The sequence below is a fragment of the Ranitomeya imitator genome, chromosome 1 (genome assembly GCF_032444005.1).
Source record: "Ranitomeya imitator isolate aRanImi1 chromosome 1, aRanImi1.pri, whole genome shotgun sequence".
In the NCBI taxonomy this organism is placed as follows: Eukaryota; Metazoa; Chordata; class Amphibia; order Anura; family Dendrobatidae; genus Ranitomeya; species Ranitomeya imitator.
Genome location: NC_091282.1, coordinates 769,882,974 through 769,901,175, shown reverse-complemented (window position 1 = coordinate 769,901,175; position 18,202 = coordinate 769,882,974). Strand labels below are relative to the sequence as shown.

At 45.3% G+C, this 18,202-nt stretch overlaps 1 protein-coding gene across 9 annotated transcripts in view; it reads right to left on the bottom strand.

Annotated features, from left to right (window-relative positions):
• CEP128 (centrosomal protein 128) overlaps positions 1-18,202 on the bottom strand; it is a 264,011-nt gene that overhangs the window by 135,305 nt on the left and 110,504 nt on the right. For all 9 annotated transcript variants that reach the window (XM_069735756.1, XM_069735755.1, XM_069735753.1 and 6 more), the window contains 3 exons: positions 7,861-7,981; positions 7,659-7,786; positions 7,126-7,217 (listed from right to left, as the gene is read on the bottom strand). In XM_069735756.1, the coding sequence (XP_069591857.1) occupies positions 7,126-7,217; positions 7,659-7,786; positions 7,861-7,981 (341 nt within the window). The remainder of the gene's footprint in view (positions 1-7,125; positions 7,218-7,658; positions 7,787-7,860; positions 7,982-18,202) is intronic.

Sequence of the window (18,202 nt, the reverse complement as noted above, 5' to 3'; positions counted from 1 at the left end):
GTTTGGAGGGCCCCTGTGTGCCTAAACATTAGAAACCCCCCACAAGTGACACCATTTTGGAAACTAGACCCACTCCTGGAACTTATCTAAATGTGTGGTGAGCACTTTGAGCCACCAAGTGCTTCACAGAAGTTTATAACGCAGAGCTGTGAAAATAAAAAATCATTTTTCTTTCCTCAAAAATGATTTTTTAGCAAGGAATTGTTCTATTTTCACAAGGGTAACAGGAGAAATTGGACCCCAAAAGTTGTTGTCCAGTTTGTCCTGAGTACGTTGGTACCCCATATGTGGAGGGGGGACCACTGTTTGGGCACACGTCGAGGCTCAGAAGGAAAGTAGTGACGTTTTGAAATGCAGACTTTTTTTTTCAAAAGCTTGTCTTGACGGATGACTTTCAATAGATCGCAGCGAGGGGAGCTGCTCTGCTACGTACGAAATAAATGCAGACTTTGATGGAATGGTCTTCGGCTGTCCTGTTTCGTTTGCAGAGCCCCTGATGTGCTTAAACAGGGGAAACCCCTCAATTCCAACTCCAACCTTAACCCGAACACACCCCTAACCCTACCCCTAATCCCAACCCTCACTTTAGCCCAACTCTAACCCTAATGGGAAATATGGGGCGGGAGGGGATGATCATTGGGGCAGGGGGGAGATCAGCAGGCCATAGAGCGATTCTCGGGCACGGGGGAGATCAGCGGGGCAGGGGAGAGATCAGCGTGGCAGGGGAGAGATCAGCGTGCCAGGGGGTGATCACTAGGGTGGGAAAGGGCTGTCAGGCGCGGGGGGGGGGATGAAGAGATGCAGCAGCAGATGGAGGAGATGGAGCTGGCAGCAGCAGGGGGGACGGCATAGGGAGCGGAGGGCAGCAGAGGGGAGCACCTGGCGGCGGCGATCGCAGTGAGTATGTGTCAGGGCAGAAAGGAGGCACCTCGATCTCCAGCTCCCACAGACGGGAAGAGGCTGGAGAGCGAGGCAGCCATTGTTTACTCCGCCCCTCCACATCTGAATGGAGAGATAGCGTCACTAACTCCAATCAGATCTGGGGAGTGTGACAAAAAGGGTCAACAGAAGCCATCGTAGCAACGGGATGGGGGGGGGACCTCTTATTCTCATTCAGGACCTTTTTTAATCAAGTCGTCGGAGCAAAATGAAAGGAAAAACGAGGGAGTGGGGCACTTCGAGCGGCTCAATAAAACAAGGATTTTATTTAGCAAGCTATAAAAAAGACATACAGAGTTAAAAACTGACTAGTTTCTGGCGTCCAGGATGCCCATAATCATCGTTAAGAAACACATCAGTTTTTTAACACTGTTCGTCTTATTTCTTGCTAAATAAAATCCTTGTTTTATTGAGCCGCTGGAAGTGCCCCTCTCCCTCTTTTTTCCTTCCATTTTGCCCCGACGACTTGATTAAAAAAGGTCCGGAATGAGAAGAAGAGGCTACGGATCCTGAATTCAGATCAGATTTAGTTCACAGAAATCTACACAGGAGCATAACCCCCATCTTTTTTCTTCACAAAGAAGAAACCTGCTGTAACAGGAGATGAGGCATGTCTGATATGATACTTAGCCAGATATTCTGAGATATAGTCCTTCATGGCGTGCCCCTCTGGATATGAAATATTATATAACCTGCTCTGAGGAAGCTTTGTCCTAGCAATAAGATTAACGGAGCAATCATAATCACAATGAGGAGGGAGTTCCAGACACCCCGTTCTGAAAACACATACTAAAAATCAGACAGGTATTCTGGCAGAGAACGGGTATCAACCTTGGCTAAGAGGGTGCCTAAGCAGTGTCTGTGACAGTACTCGCTGCACCTTATTACCTTCTGAATCTGCCAGTCCACCACAGCATTGTGCAACATAAGCCCAGGTACAAGTTAGATGTAAGATGGCACCACCATAAGTACAATATATGGGATCTATAAATCACATACTGTGAGCAAGATGCATGGAAATACAAGAAGGAAAGCACTACGTGCTGTAAGTGAAAAGTGATCAACCAAGAATGGACAATTCATAACAATATTTATTACAACCAAATAAACCAAAACAGTAAGTTTTTAAAAACATTTAAAAAGGACACAGAAAAGCAAAACACTGGGGACTTAGGCAAAATATTGCCATAAGTCAAATCCTCAAATAGTGCCACTAAATGGGGTATGATAGCAAACATGGGGTCCTAAATGACCGGACAACAAAATAATACCTATGACAGGACATGAAAGGTCAAGTGTGCAAATGAGCAACAGTAATAAAATGCATAGCTGTGCAAAGTTGCAAAACAAACATCAATGACAAAAATACGTCACTAAGATGAGGCACATATATTTATAAACAAAGACCTAACATGAAGAGTCAAATGCTCTGCCCTGCCCCATGCTGCTGGAAGAGAAAGGAAGTATTTGGTTAAAAACAGACATGCAGAGAGCAGAGATATTACCCATGTTTGTGGCACAAAAGGAGAAGTGGTGAGCCCAGCACCCCACGCATATCGCCACTGCACAGGGTGGCTTCGTCAGGGTAGAGTGGTCATAAGCCAAGGTAGTCTCAGAACCACAGGACATCGGCCCTCTAGCACATAACAATTGATTGATTCTTAGTGCATGGCCCCTACCTGCAGATGTATCTTTCAAATGACCCGAGTAAAATACCCCTGACTCAAGGGTGCAGAATCTATAACGATTACAGGTATAGGTCTAGGCAATTTGTGAGGACTGAGATGCTGGTCTAGGACAAACCGGGAGTCAATCAGATTAAACCCTGCCCACTGTCCAGAAAGGCAGAAATCACCACCTTACTTTCGCCAAAATGAATCTCAGCCGGTAAAAAGAACTGTGACTTACCCAGAGAGGAAATATGTACACCCAGGTTGCTAACCTCTCCGCGACTCAGGCTACTTAGTTTTCCGGCTGCTGTTTGCGGTTACATATGGATCAACAAGTACCCCCAAAAAATGACCCTCTTTACCACAGAAAAACACACTCCATCTTTGCGCCAAAATCCAGGAGGACCGATAAAACCAGTTGTCCTCCCCAACTGCACAGGTTCCTCGGTAGACTCAGCCCTAGGTTACAATGACCACTGACCCACTAAAAATCGTGGTGTTTCTTTATGTCTCTGACATAAACAACGGTCCACACGGATAGAGACATGGCTGCCTCCAGAGAAACCGGGGTCTTAGGCCGGCCTCACACTAGCGTGTTTTACGGACGTAAGAGAGGTGCTGAAAATACAGATTGCATACGGTACAATGCTTCTCTATGGCCAAGCTCCTATCAGCCGTATTTTACTGATCTGTATTATACGGTCTTCTACGGCCGTAGAAAATCGCAGCATGCTGCGTTTGTCACCGTATTGCGCAAAAAATACGCCAATGAAAGTCTATGGGGGCCAGAAAAATACGGATTATACACGGACCAGCAGTGTGACTTGCGAGAAATACGCAGCGGTGTTAGAGAGAAAAGCCGGCAATTCAGTGCGGTGTACAGTAAAATCACACTGACAGCTTACAATAGAATAGTTAGAATAAATGTGTACACATAGAACAGGTATATATATATATATATACACATATACCTATTCCTATGTATATATATTAATATTTCATACAGTGCTAGATAGCTTTAAAGCCAGTAATTCAATTGCCGGCTTTTGCTTTCTCCTTCCTAAACCCGACATGATATGAGACATGGTTTACATACAGTAAACCATCTCATATCCCCATTTTTTTGCATATTCCACACTACTAATGTCAGTAGTGTGTATGTGCAAAATATGGGCGCTCTAGCTATTAAATGAAAGGGTTACATGGCGGAAAAAATTGGCGTGGGCTCCCGCGCAATTTTCTCCGCCAGAGTAGTAAAGCCAGTGACTGAGTAGTAAAGCCAGTGACTGAGGGCAGATATTAATAGCCTGGAGAGGGTCCATGGTTATTGCCCCCCCCCCACCCACCCCCCGTGGCTAAAAATATCTGCCCCCAGCCACCCCAGAAAAGCCACTGAGCGCAAGTCCACCGCCTCCACGCTGATTTGTTGTTGCTGCCCTGCCAGAGCAGTCACTGGATCCATAATGTATCAAAAATGGTACAGCAAGTGATGTCCCGTAGTGACTAGGGACAGTGGGTGCCAACCTGATCCCGCAAACTAGGGGGCGCTATAGTCTCTGACCCCTGGAAGATGGAAACGCCGGAGTCACATATCTTGCTATTCGCCTATCTTAAACTTTATGTATTCCCTCCCCACCCAGGGAGGTGTGAGGCTCAATTATATAGGATTACACTAATCAAACAGACAAGGAAAAACAGACAAGGATAAAACAAACCTACTATCATACAAATACACTCAACAAACAACAGAGTGGAAAACAGAGGAGGTATAGGAAGGTGAAACCAAATGTGAGAGAATGAGGATGAACACACAAACACACTCCACACACCTATCTACAGAAAAACTCTTCAACCACCTACTCAAAACACTGAATTTCTCCTCCAACACCAAACCAAAATGTAGAACTATCACTGAAAATTCCCAAGTGCCAGAGGCAGCATTTACACTAGAGGGGAGTGGTCATCACTGAACAGCTGAGACAATTCAGGATAGAGAGCTCCAGGAGATCAACTGAACTTATTAACCCTTGTCATGACAACAAGGAAACCTGCACTGGTTAATAGGATCATGAAGCAGTTCTAATCAGTGCAGTAGTTTGTGTAACCAGATGCCACGATCTTCTGGTCCCTCTCTGTCGTAGTATCCCTATGACACTTGTTTTTCATTTTCAAAGCACTTGGAATTTTCTCCCGCTTACCAGTGCATCACATGATACAAAGAATAATGTTATTCAAAAGTACAATTAAAGTACAGTGGGGAAAAAAAGTATTTAGTCAGTCAGCAATAGTGCAAGTTCCACCACTTAAAAAGATGAGCGGCGTCTGTATTTTACATCATAGGTAGACCTCAACTATGGGAGACAAACTGAGAAAAAAAAATCCAGAAAATCACATTGTCTGTTTTTTTAACATTTTATTTGCATATTATGGTGGAAAATAAGTATTTGGTCAGAAACAAAATTTCATCTCAATACTTTGTAATATATCCTTTGTTGGCAATGACAGAGGTCAAACGTTTTCTGTAAATCTTCACAAGGTTGCCACACACTGTTGTTGGTATGTTGGCCCATTCCTCCATGCAGATCTCCTCTAGAGCAGTGATGTTTTTGGCTTTTCGCTTGGCAACACGGACTTTCAACTCCCTCCAAAGGTTTTCTATAGGGTTGAGATCTGGAGACTGGCTAGGCCACTCCAGGACCTTGAAATGCTTCTTACGAAGCCACTCCTTCGTTGCCCTGGCGGGGTGCTTTGGATCATTGTCATGTTGAAAGACCCATCCACGTTTCATCTTCAATGCCCTTGCTGACGGAAGGAGGTTTACACTCAAAATCTCACGATACATGGCCCCATTCATTCTTTCATGTACCCGGATCAGTCGTCCTGGCCCCTTTGCAGAGAAACAGCCCCAAAGCATGATGTTTCCACCACCATGCTTTACAGTAGGTATGGTGTTTGATGGATGCAACTCAGTATTCTTTTTCCTCCAAACACGACAAGTTGTGTTTCTACCAAACAGTTCCAGTTTGGTTTCATCAGACCATAGGACATTCTCCCAAAACTCCTCTGGATCATCCAAATGCTCTCTAGCAAACTTCAGACGGGCCCGGACATGTACTGGCTTAAGCAGTGGGACACGTCTGGCACTGCAGGATCTGAGTCCATGGTGGCGTAGTGTGTTACTTATGGTAGGCCTTGTTACATTGGTCCCAGCTCTCTGCAGTTCATTCACTAGGTCCCCCCGCGTGGTTCTGGGATTTTTGCTCACCGTTCTTGTGATCATTCTGACCCCACGGGGTGGGATTTTGCGTGGAGCCCCAGATCGAGGGAGATTATCAGTGGTCTTGTATGTCTTCCTTTTTCTAATTATTGCTCCCACTGTTGATTTCTTCACTCCAAGCTGGTTGGCTATTGCAGATTCAGTCTTCCCAGCCTGGTGCAGGGCTACAATTTTGTTTCAGGTGTCCTTTGACAGCTCTTTGGTCTTCACCATAGTGGAGTTTGGAGTCAGACTGTTTGAGGGTGTGCACAGGTGTCTTTTTATACTGATAACAAGTTTAAACAGGTGCCATTACTACAGGTAATGAGTGGAGGAAAGAGGAGACTCTTAAAGAAGAAGTTACAGGTCTGTGAGAGCCAGAAATCTTGATTGTTTGTTTCTGACCAAATACTTATTTTCCACCATAATATGCAAAAAAAATGATAAAAAAACAGACAATGTGATTTTCTGGATTTTTTTTTCTCAGTTTGTCTCCCATAGTTGAGGTCTACCTATGATGTAAATTACAGACACCTCTCATCTTTTTAAGTGGTGGAACTTGCACTATTGCTGACTGACTAAATACTTTTTTGCCCCACTGTATATACTCGAGTATAAGCCAAGGCACCTAATTTTGCCACGGAAAATTCTGTAAGCTTATTGACTCGACTATAAGCCAGGTATACATTGTCCATTAATCCCTGTCCTGCTATGCATGGCTCGCCCATCCTGTCCAGGTATGTGTGGCTTCCCCAGTTGTATGTATGGGTCCCCCTGTCCAATCGCCGTATGCATGGCTCCCCCAGTCCCATCGCTGTATGCATGGCTCCCCCGGTCCCATCGCTGTATGCATGGCTCCCCCGGTCCCGTCCCATCATTGTATGCATGGCTCACCCCCTCCCTGTCCTACTCACCCTCCTGGCTCCGTCGCACAAAAAAATGTGCTGAAAATCTCGACTTCTACACGAGTATATACGGTAGTCCCATAAAAAACAAGCCCTCATATGGTTATAAGGATGGAGAAATAAAAAAATTATGGCTCTTGGAAGGAGGGGAGAAAAATGCAGTACCAAAGCGATTGGTACAACACCGGAGCGCCAGATACAACACCGGAGTGCCAGATACAGCACCAGAGCGCCAGGTACAGTGCTGTCAGTCTGGGTGCTGGATTTGGAGAGCTTTTTATGATCCTGTCATGTATCTCTATTCTGTAACGTCACTAATCATTCACGGCCGCATGGTTCAGTCTACAGATGGCACCTGTGTCTGTGGTTGAGCTCTCGGTCCAGGTCATCATTCAGTCTTAGCTGGTCACTACTCAGATCCCGTAGAGACTGGTGCAAGGAATGAAGCTGGAAAAAAAAAGAAATCTACAAATATATGCCGATCATACAGTGACACCAAGCGAGTGACAAGACTGAGTGCCGTCCACAGTCTCCACCCACAGCACAGTCTCCACACACCGCAGTGACACGCGACGAGAAGACTGTGTGCAGACCATAGTCTCCGCCTATCAGATAGTGACACATGATGAGTGAGAATACTCTGTGCCAACCACAGTCTATTTCCAGAACAGTCTCCGCTCATCTCACCAGTCTCCGCCCATTAATCTCCACCAATCTCAGTCTCTACCCAGCCTACAGGGACACAAAACCCAGTTAGAAGACTTGGTTCCAACTATCAGTCTCCACCCATGTCATCACAGGCTCCACCCATGTCACCACAGGCTCCAACCATCTCACCACAGTCTCCGTCAATCGCAATCTCCCTTCACATCTTGCGCTCGACCTCACCTGATCCGGATCACAAGTATCACCAGCAAAACGCACGCTGGCCGAGCGAGACCGGCGCCGTCTGTTCAGTCCCGGGTCAATGTAGTCTTTGAGAGAAGAGGTTGGTTTAAGGCGGCGATTTCCAATAACTTGAAAACAAAGAAGGCATAGAATTAATATAAAATGCAGGCCGCTCACCCCAGCGATGACATCTCAGACTGACCTGTGGTGGCATCCAGGTCACTGGCACACAGGCTGGACATGGAGGCGCTCCGGACCCCGGACAGGCGGGACAGACGCTGGCTTCTCAGCTGCTCGATGGACTGCTCCAGAGATTCTTTCAGCTGGTAAGATACATATATAATTCTCAGAATGATCGGCTAATCGATGGGCTAAACACATGATGGATAACTGTATCACAGGTATAGCAGGTGGAATCCTAACAGAGTATATATCATCATTTTAGAGAGAGCAGCCACCCCTCCAAGACCCTCGTCCATGGCTCTCACTTGTGTCTGCTGATATGCTCATAGTGATGATGCTGATAGTTGCATCCTGGGGCAGGACAGAGAGAATCGATCTAACTGCTCTGCCTCACTGCCGCTATGCAGCCCCTGAGCAGGCAAGGGGCCCAGTGCCAGCAGTGACCCCCCCTGCCTGTCATCGCAGGTTCAACTGTATCGGCTAGATGCTAATACAGCTGACCGCATTGATGAGAGAGGGAGCGTTACACTCTCTCTTCCATCATCCCACTGTCGGCATGTGACGTCACTGACGCAGACACTGACAACGGGTCGCGATGATGTCATTACTCGGTGCCCGCTGTCCGGACATGAGCGGATGCTCAGAGCAGCAGAGGAACGAGGAGGAAGAGAGGTGAGTATTGTGTTTACTTATTTTTGTATGGGGTGCATTATACTATAGAGGCCTGAGGGGCCGCAATATATTACAGTCTGCCTGTGGGAGGCTGCATTATATTACAGTCTGCCTATGGGGGGGCCGCATTATATCAGGGTATGTGTCCACGTTCAGGATTGCATCAGGATTTGGTCAGGATTTTATGCAGGTAAAATCCTGACCAAATCTGCACCAGAGATCACTGGCAGGTCACCTGCGTTCTCCTTGCGTTGTTTCTGCAATGTAAGGACATGCTGCGTTCTTAAAAGATGCGCCGCATGTGCGTTTTCGCGAGTATGCCGCATGCGTCTTTTAATGCATAGTGGAGACAGGATTTCATGAAATCCCCTCCACTATGCTGTAACATCTGGACGTAACGCAGCATTTCCTGAACGTGGAAACATACCCTCAGAGTCTGCCTATGTGGGGCTGCATTATACTATAGAATTTGCCTATGCCAAAATATTCTTTAACTACATAAATAGTAAGAAACTAAAATATGATAGTGTGATAGTGTTAGTCCCCTTAAAAATAGTCTGGGTGAAATGGTGGATGAGGAAGAGGAAAAAGCCAATATGATAAATGACTTTTTTCATCAGTATTTAAACAAGAAAATTCCATGGCAGACAACATGATTAGTGATAACAAAAATTCCTCATTAAATGTCACCTGCTTAACCCAGCAGGAAGTACGGCAGCGTCTAAAAATCACTAAAATTGACAAATCTCCGGGCCCGGATGGGATACACCCCCGAGTACTGCAGGAATTAAGTACAGTACAGACCAAAAGTTTGGACACACCTTTTCGTTTAAAGATTTTTCTGTATTTTCAGGACTATGAAAATTGTAAATTCACACTGAATGCATCAAAACTATGAACTAACACATGTGGAATTATATACTTGGCAAAAAAGTGTGAAACAACTGAAAATATGTCTTATATTCTAGGTTCTTCAAAGTAGCCACCTTTTGCTTTGATGACTGCTTTGCACACTCTTGGCATTCTCTTGATGAGCTTCAAGAGGTAGTCACCGGAAATGGTCTTCCAACAATCTCTTGAAGGAGTTCCCAGAGATGCTTAGCACTTGTTGGCCCTTTTGCCTTCACTCTGCGGTCCAGCTCACCCCAAACCATCTCGATAGGGTTCAGGTCTGGTGACTGTGGAGGCCAGGTCATCTGGTGTATCAAAGCCTGGAGGTGTGTTTGGGGTCATTGTCCTGTTGAAAAATAAATGATGGTCCAACTAAACGCAAACCAGATGGAATAACATGCCGCTGCAAGATGCTGTGGTAGCCATGCTGGTTCAGTATGTCTTCAATTTTAAATAAATCTCCAACAGTGTCACCAGCAAAGCACCCCCACACCATCACACCTCCTCCTCCATGCTTCACGGTGGGAACCAGGCATGTAGAGTCCATCCGTTCACCTTTTCTGCGTCGCACAAAGACACGGTGTTTGGAACCAAAGATCTCAAATTTGGACTCATCAGACCAAAGCACAGATTTTCACTGGTCTAATGTCCATTCCTTGTGTTCTTTAGCCCAAACAAGTCTCTTCTGCTTGTTGCCTGTCTTTAGCAGTGGTTTCCTAGCAGCTATTTTACCATGAAGGCCTGCTGCACAAAGTCTCCTCTTAACAGTTGTTGTAGAGATGTGTCTGCTGCTAGAACTCTGTGTGGCATTGACCTGGTCTCTAATCTAAGCTGCTGTTAACCTGAGATTTCTGAGGCTGGCGACTAGGATAAACTTATCCTCAGAAGCAGATGTGACTCTTGGTCTTCCTTTCCTGAGACGGTCCTCATGTGAGCCAGTTTCTTTGTAGCGCTTGATGGTTTTTGCAACTGCACTTGGGGACACTTTCAAAGTTTTCCCAATTTTTCGGACTGACTGACCTTCATTTCTTAAAGTAATGATGGCCACTCATTTTTCTTTACTTAGCTGCTTTTTTCTTGCCATAATACAAATTCTAACAGTCTATTCAGTAGGACTATCAGCTGTGTATCCACCAGACTTCTGCTCAACACAACTGATGGTCCCAACCCCATTTATCCCATTTATAAGGCAAGAAATTCCACTTATTAAACCTGACAGGGCACACCTGTGAAGTGAAAACAATTTCCGGTGACTACCTCTTGAAGCTCATCAAGAGAATGTCAAGAATGTGCAAAGCAGTCATCAAAGCAAAAGGTGGCTACTTTGAAGAACCTAGAATATAAGACATATTTTCAGTTGTTTCACACGTTTTTGTTAAGTATATAATTCCACATGTGTTAATTCATAGTTTTGATGCCTTCAGTGTGAATTTACAATTTTCATAGTCATGAAAATACAGAAAAATCTTTAAATGAGAAGGTGTGTCCAAACTTTTGGTCTGTACTGTACAGTCATTGATAGACCATTATTTTTAATCTTTAAAGACTCCATAATAACATGGTCTGTACCACAGGACTGGCGTATAGCAAATGTGGTGCCAATATTCAAAAAGGGGACAAAAACTGAACTTGGAAATTATAGGCCAGTAAGCTTAACCTCTACTGTGGGTAAAATCCTGGAGGGCATTCTAAGGGATGCTATGCTGGAGTATCTGAAGAAGAATAACCACATGACCCAATATCAACGTGGGTTTACTAGGGACCGTTCCTGTCAGACTAATCTGATCAATTTCTATGAAGAGGTAAGTTTCGGACTGAACCAAGTGAACGCAGTGGACGTAGTGTATATGGACTTTTCAAAAGCTTTCGATACGGTGCCACACAAAAGGTTGATACGTGAAATGATAATAATGGGGATAGGAGAAAATATGTGTAAGTGGGTTAAGAGCTGGCTCAGGGATAGGAAACAAACTGTGGTAATTAATGGAGCGAACTCGGACTGGGACGTGGTTAGCAGTGGGGTACCACAGGGGCACTTGGGTAGAGCAAATCTACTATATAATTGTCTAAGGGTCACTTCCGTCTGTCTGTCTTTCTGTCTGTCTGTCACGGATATTCATTGGTCGCGGCATCTGTCTTTCATGGAAATCCAAGTCGCTGATTGGTCGCAGCAAAACAGCCACGACCAATCAGCGACGGGCACAGTCCGGAAGAAAATGGCCGCTCCTTACTCCCCGCAGTCAGTGCCCGGCGCCCGCGCCATACTCCCCTGCGGTCACCGCTCACAGGGTTAATGCCGGCGGGAACAGACCGCGTTATGCCGTGGGTAACGCACTCCGCTGCTATTAACCCTGTGTGTCCTCAACTTTTTACTATTGATGCTGCCTATGCGGCATCAATAGTAAAAAAAATGTAATGTTAAAAATAATTTAAAAAAACCAAACCTGCTATACTCACCCTCCGTAGTCTGATGAGCCGCTCGGGCCGGCCGCCATCTTCCGTTCCCGGCGATGCATTGCGAGATTACCCAGAAGACTGAGCGGTCTCGCGAGACCGCTAGGTCATCTGGGTAATTTCGCAATGCATCCTGGGAACGTAAGATGGCGGCAGCCGCGCGCATATCGCCGGAGCTTCGGTGGATCCCAGGGGGTGAGTATATAACTATTTTTTATTTTCATTAGTGCCCACACTGCTGTATACTACGTGAGCTGTGTTAGATACCGCGTGGCTGCTATATACTACATAGGCAGTGTTATATACTATGTGGGCTGTGGGATATACTCCGTGGGCTGTGCTATATACTGCGTGGGCAGTGTTATATACTACGTGACTGGGCAATATACTACGTGGCTGGGCAATATACTACGTGGCTCTGTGCTGTATACTACGTGACTGGGCAATATATTACGTGACTGGGCAATATACTACGTCACTGGGCAATATACTACGTCACTGGGCAATATACTACGTCACTGTGCAATATACTACGTAGCTGGGCCATATACTACGTAGCTGGGCAATATACTACGTGACTGGGCAATATACTACGTGACTGGGCAATATACTACGTGGCTGGGCAATATACTACGTGGCTGGGCAATATACTACGTGACTGGGCAATATACTACGTTACTGGGCAATATACTACGTGACTGGGCAATATACTACGTGGCTGGGCAATATACTACGTGGCTGGGCAATATACTACGTGACTGGGCAATATACTACGTGGCTGGGCAATAGACTACGTGGCTGGGCAATATACTACGTGCCTCTGTGCTGTATACTACGTCACTGTGCAATATACTTCGTAGCTGGGCAATATACTACGTGACTGGGCAATATACTACGTGGCTATGCAATATACGTGGCTGGGCAATATGCTACGTGGCTGTGCTGTATACTACGTGGCTCTGTGCTGTATAATACGTCGCTGTGCAATATACTACGTAGCTGGGCAATATACTAAGTGACTGGGCAATATACTACGTGGTTGGGCAATATACTATGTGACTGGGCAATATACTACGTGGACATGCATATTCATGCATATTCTAGAATACCCGATGCGTTAGAATCGGGCCACCATCTAGTAAGATGTATAATTATGTGCTTAATTCTAAAACTTTGTTTCTCAAATAAACTTGTGGATGGTACTGTGTCTCAGGGCTCAATAGATAACTGAAATCAATCTTAAACACATGTGATAATTAGTTTTCCAGGTGATTCTAATTAAAGGAAAACTACTTAAAAATGATGTTCCACATTATTAAGCAGGCCAAAGGTTTCAAGCAATATGAGAAATAAAAAGGATCTCTCTGCTGCTGAAAAGCGTTGAATAGTGCAATGCCTTGGACAAGGTATGAAAAAATTAGATACTTCACAAAAACTTTGTGATCATCATACTGTGAAGAGATTTGTGACTGAAACAGAGCACAGACAGAGTTCATGCAGATAAAGGCATAATGAGGAAGGTTTCTGCCAGACAAATTCATTGGATTAAGAGAGTAGCTGCCAAAATACCATTACAAAGCAGAAAACAGTTATTTGAAGCTGCTGGTGCCTCTGGAGTCTTTCGAACCTCAAGGTGTATGATCCTTCAAAGGCTTGCTGTGGTGCATAAACCTACTATTCGGCCACCCCTAAACAGTGTTCATGAGCAGAAACGGTTGCAGTGGGCCCGAACATACATGAAGACTAATTTTCAAACAGTCTTGTTTACCGATGAGTGTCGAGCAACCCTGGATGGTCCAGATGGATTGTTTGGATGGTTGGTGGATGGCCACAGCTGGTGGGGCCCTTTAAGGTTCCTGAAGATGTGAAAATGACCTCTGTGAAGTAAATAGCGTTTCTGACTGACAACTTTCTTCCATGGTCTAAAAGCAGAAACGTGCCTTCAGGAGCAAAATTATCTTCATGCATGACAATGTCCGATCTCATGCTGCAAATAATACCTCCGAGTCATTGGCTGCTATGGGCATAAAAGGAGATAAACTCATGGTGTGGCCACCATCTTCCCCTGACCTCAACCCTATAGAAAACCTTTGGAGTATCATCCAGTACAAGATCGATGAGGGTTGGAGGCAGTTCACATCAAAACAGCAGCTATGGGAAGCTATTCTGACTTCATGCAAAGACGTACAAGCAGAAACTCTCCAAAAACTCAAGAATACAAGAATTGTGAAGGTGATATCAAAGAAGGGGCCCTATGTTAACATGTAACTTGGCCTGTTAGGAGGTTTTGGAGTTAAATAGCTTTTTTGTTCAGTGAATGTGACCTCCTAATGCTGCAAATTCCACAAATGCGCATTTTCAGTCTTTAAAACATATCAAATGTTTAGAAATTCTACTGTGCCTAATAATTTGGAACAGTGCATATTGAGTTTTTATTCATTTTCGAGATTATACTGTTATCATTGGGAGGTTTCTTCAATAAAATTCGATGTATACTCTAACGGGTGATGACTTTTATTAGACTGACTGTCATTTGCATCGACCATTTATGAAAATCCAAGAAAAATGTCATCTGCATAATAATTTGGAACATAGTGTAGATGGACTTAAAGTCTTCCTTCAACCTCAACCCCTTCATGACCTTAAGATTTTCCGTTTTTCCTTGTTCGTTTTTCGCTCCACTCCTTCCCAGAGCCATAACATTTTTATTTTTCCGTCAATATGGCCATGTGAGGGCTTATTACAAGTTGTACTTTTGAACGACATCATTGGTTTTAGCATGTCGTGTACTAGAAAACGGGGAAAAAAATTCCAAGTGCGGTGAAATTGCAAACAAAGTGCAGTCCCACACTTGTTTTTTGTTTGGCTTTTTTGCTAGGTTCACTAAATGCTAAAACGGACCTGCCATTATGATTCTCCAAGTCATTATGAGTTCATAAACACCTAACATGTCTAGGTTATTTTGTATCTAAGTGGTGAAAAAAAATTCAAAACTTTGAAAGAAAAAAAATATATACCGTATATATTGCGTCATTTTCCGATACCCGTAATGTCTCCATTTTTCATGATCTGGGGTCAGTTGAGGGCTTATTTTTTGCGTTTAGAGCTGGTGTTTTTAATGATACCATTTCGATGCAGATACGTTCTTTTGATTGCCCGTTATTGCATTTTAATGCAATGTCGCGGCGACCAAAAAAACATAATTTTGGCGTTTCGAATTTTTTTCTCGCTACGCTGTTTAGCGATCAGGTTAATGCTTTTTTTTATTAATAGATCGGGCGATTCTGAACGTGGCAATACCAAATATGTGAAGGGGTGATTTTTATTTTTTTTTATTGATTGATTTTGAATGGGGCAAAAGTAGCAACGATCCCGCTAACGATCTCGTTATGTGTGACAGCGACCAACGATCAGGCCCCTGCTGGGAGATCGTTGGTCGTTGGGGAATGATCAGGACCTTTATTTGGTCACTGATCACCCGCTGTCATCGCTGGATCGGCGTGTGTGACGCCGATCCAGCGATGTGTTCACTTGTAAACAGGGTAAATATCGGGTTGCTAAGCGCAGGGCTGCGCTTAGTAACCCGATATTTACCCTGGTTACCATTGTAGAAGTTAAAAAAACAAAACAAAACACTACATACTCACATTCTGATGTCTGTCACGTCCCCCGCCGTCAGCTTCCCTGCACTGACTGTCAGCACCGGCCGTAAAGCAGAGCACAGCGGTGACGTCACCACTGTGCTCTGCTTTACGGCCATCGCGGACAGTCAGTGCGGGAAGCTGACGGCGGGGGACGTGACAGACATCAGTATGTGAGTATGTAGTGTTTTTTTTTTAACTTTTACAATGGTAACCAGGGTAAATATCGGGTTACTAAGCACGGCCCTGCACTTAGTAACCCGTTGTTTACCCTGGTTACCCGGGTGCTGCAGGGGGACTTCGGCATCATTGAAGACAGTTTCAACGATGCCGAAGTCATTCCCCTGATCGTTGGTCGCTGGAGAGAGCTGTCTGTGTGACAGCTCCCCAGCGACCACACAACGACTTACCAACGATCACGGCCAGGTCGTATCGCTGGTCGTGATCGTTGGTAAGTCATTTAGTGTAACAGTACCTTAAGAAGTTGGATTTTAGTTTACAGGAGAATGTACCTCCTGGACAGCTATTAATTCCGCATACTGGTTAAAGGTGGGCACATATGTCTGTAGACAAAAGTAGGTTTAGACATAAAAGTAGTAAAATTCATAGGTACATTATATGTGTACAAATCACATGTCCTCATATACTGCTAACCACAGTAACATACCACTGTCACCGTGAAAATAGAGTCAAAAGAAAATTAAAGTGTTACCAGCCAAAATATATGCAGAGCATATGTATATCACAATGATAGATCGAGACTAGTAATAAGCGAGGGTGCTCGTTACTCGAGATTTCCGAGCATGCTCGGGTGTTCTCCGAGTATTTTGGGCATGCTCGTAGATCATGTTTGTGTCTCTGCAGCTGCATGATTTGCAGCTGCTAGACAGCCTGAATACATGTGGGTATTCCCTAACAAACAGGCAATCCCTGAATATGTTCAGGTTGCCTAACAGCCACAAATCATGTGGAGCGCCCCCGTGGTAGGGCTGTGGGGTACTCGGCACCGGGTCCTTCGGTTCTCAGTGGGGATGTCAGGGCGGCAGACCCGGTCCGTGGCCCTAGGGGACGTCCGTTGAAGATGTGTGTGGGGAAATATCTTTAAAGGGATAATGTTCGTGACGCCACCTGTGGTATTCGGTCAGGGTGACCGACGCTGCTTAGGGGTCCGCTGGGGTGATGTTATGGCAGCTAGATGGTATACCTTCCCTCAGGTGAAGTGTGTCCCCAGGGCTTCCCAGAGTGTAGGTAGTAGATGGTGGATGATGTAAGGCGCAGGGAATAACGAGGACACAAGGTTGCAGTCTCTTTACCTTTACTGAAGGCTTCAACATCCACAGTCCAGGGCACCAGACCACAGGGTAGGCAGAGTCCGACCGGTCCGAAGGCACATCCAGAGTCCCCCTATCCAGGTGGAATTCAGTAGCCTTCCTACTAGCGCCTGGGTGTTGTAGTACCTTCCTGCTGAGCAACTCGGTAAGGTCCTCACAACTGTTGTAGATGTTCTAGATGTTATTTCTTCCTCTCTGTCCCTCAGATGGTGTGGATAGGCTTGTTTATAGGGACCCTAGAGACGCCCCGACCCCCACAATTTGCCACCGTGTCTTCTTAGGTATTAAGGTCGGGCACCCAACTTGGAATTGACTGTCCTGCCGGTCTCTGAAGTACAGCGTAGAGTCTATTACTCCCTTGGTGTTCCGGCCACCGGCTACGCGCCTCAGAAGGAGTGACTTCGTTTCTCACTCTCTACAATACAATTCTCTTCGTATCCTTTCTTAGGATGCTGCCGCACGTGTGGCAGGCACAGCTCCGTGTCTTTCTGTCTAGGCCTCTGACAGGATCCCACCCCTGTCTGGGGCCCTCTGTCTGCAGCTTTGTGGTGTTCCTCCTTTCCCGCTGTCTGCCTGACAGGAACTGACTGGGTGAAGCCCAGGCAGCGACTGACTAACTTTCTATCCAACCCACCAGTTTTACCCTAATGTGAGGAGTGCCCTAGTAGATAGGAGCAAGGCTCCCCCTGGTGGACTGGAGTGTGAAGTGTAGTGTATGGTTTGTGATACCTGGCAAGGTGAACTCCTTTAGTATCATCAGATGTAATATCACTCCCCCTGGTGGAAGAATAACATTACTGTAATGACCAGGACTCTGGGGCGCTGCACATGCAGATGCAGGGACTCAAACATAACCTATGAGCACGCCCAAGACACTTGGAGAACACCCGAGCATGCTCAGAAATCTCGAGTAACAAGCACACTCGCTCATCACTAATCGAGACACTTCAAAACACAGAAAAAAAAGCAGTTTCAATGTTCAATATAGAGCAGACATGGCGAGCCCTCACTCTCAATACCCTGATGAACCCCTGATTTCATCTATGGGGGGGGGGGGGGGGGGGTATCAGGATGCAGTGTTTTTCATCATAAAGACACCAACTGATTTCAGTTGAAAGGTGGTTATTTACCACAAGATAAATGTTCTTAGTTGGGTGTTTATTAGAATTCCTACTGTTACCATGCAACCACCCTAGCACCAGTGAAACAGCGCTGCCAGCCCGGTACGACTGCTAACAACAGTTTCTCGTTAGATGTAAGCCAGGTCTGTAAATGGGATTATATCGGGCTAGAAACCAGCCACTGTAGCATGGAAAGTTAAGTTGAGACTACGGACATGTGGATCGACATAAAAGAGCAACCCGAGGTTACA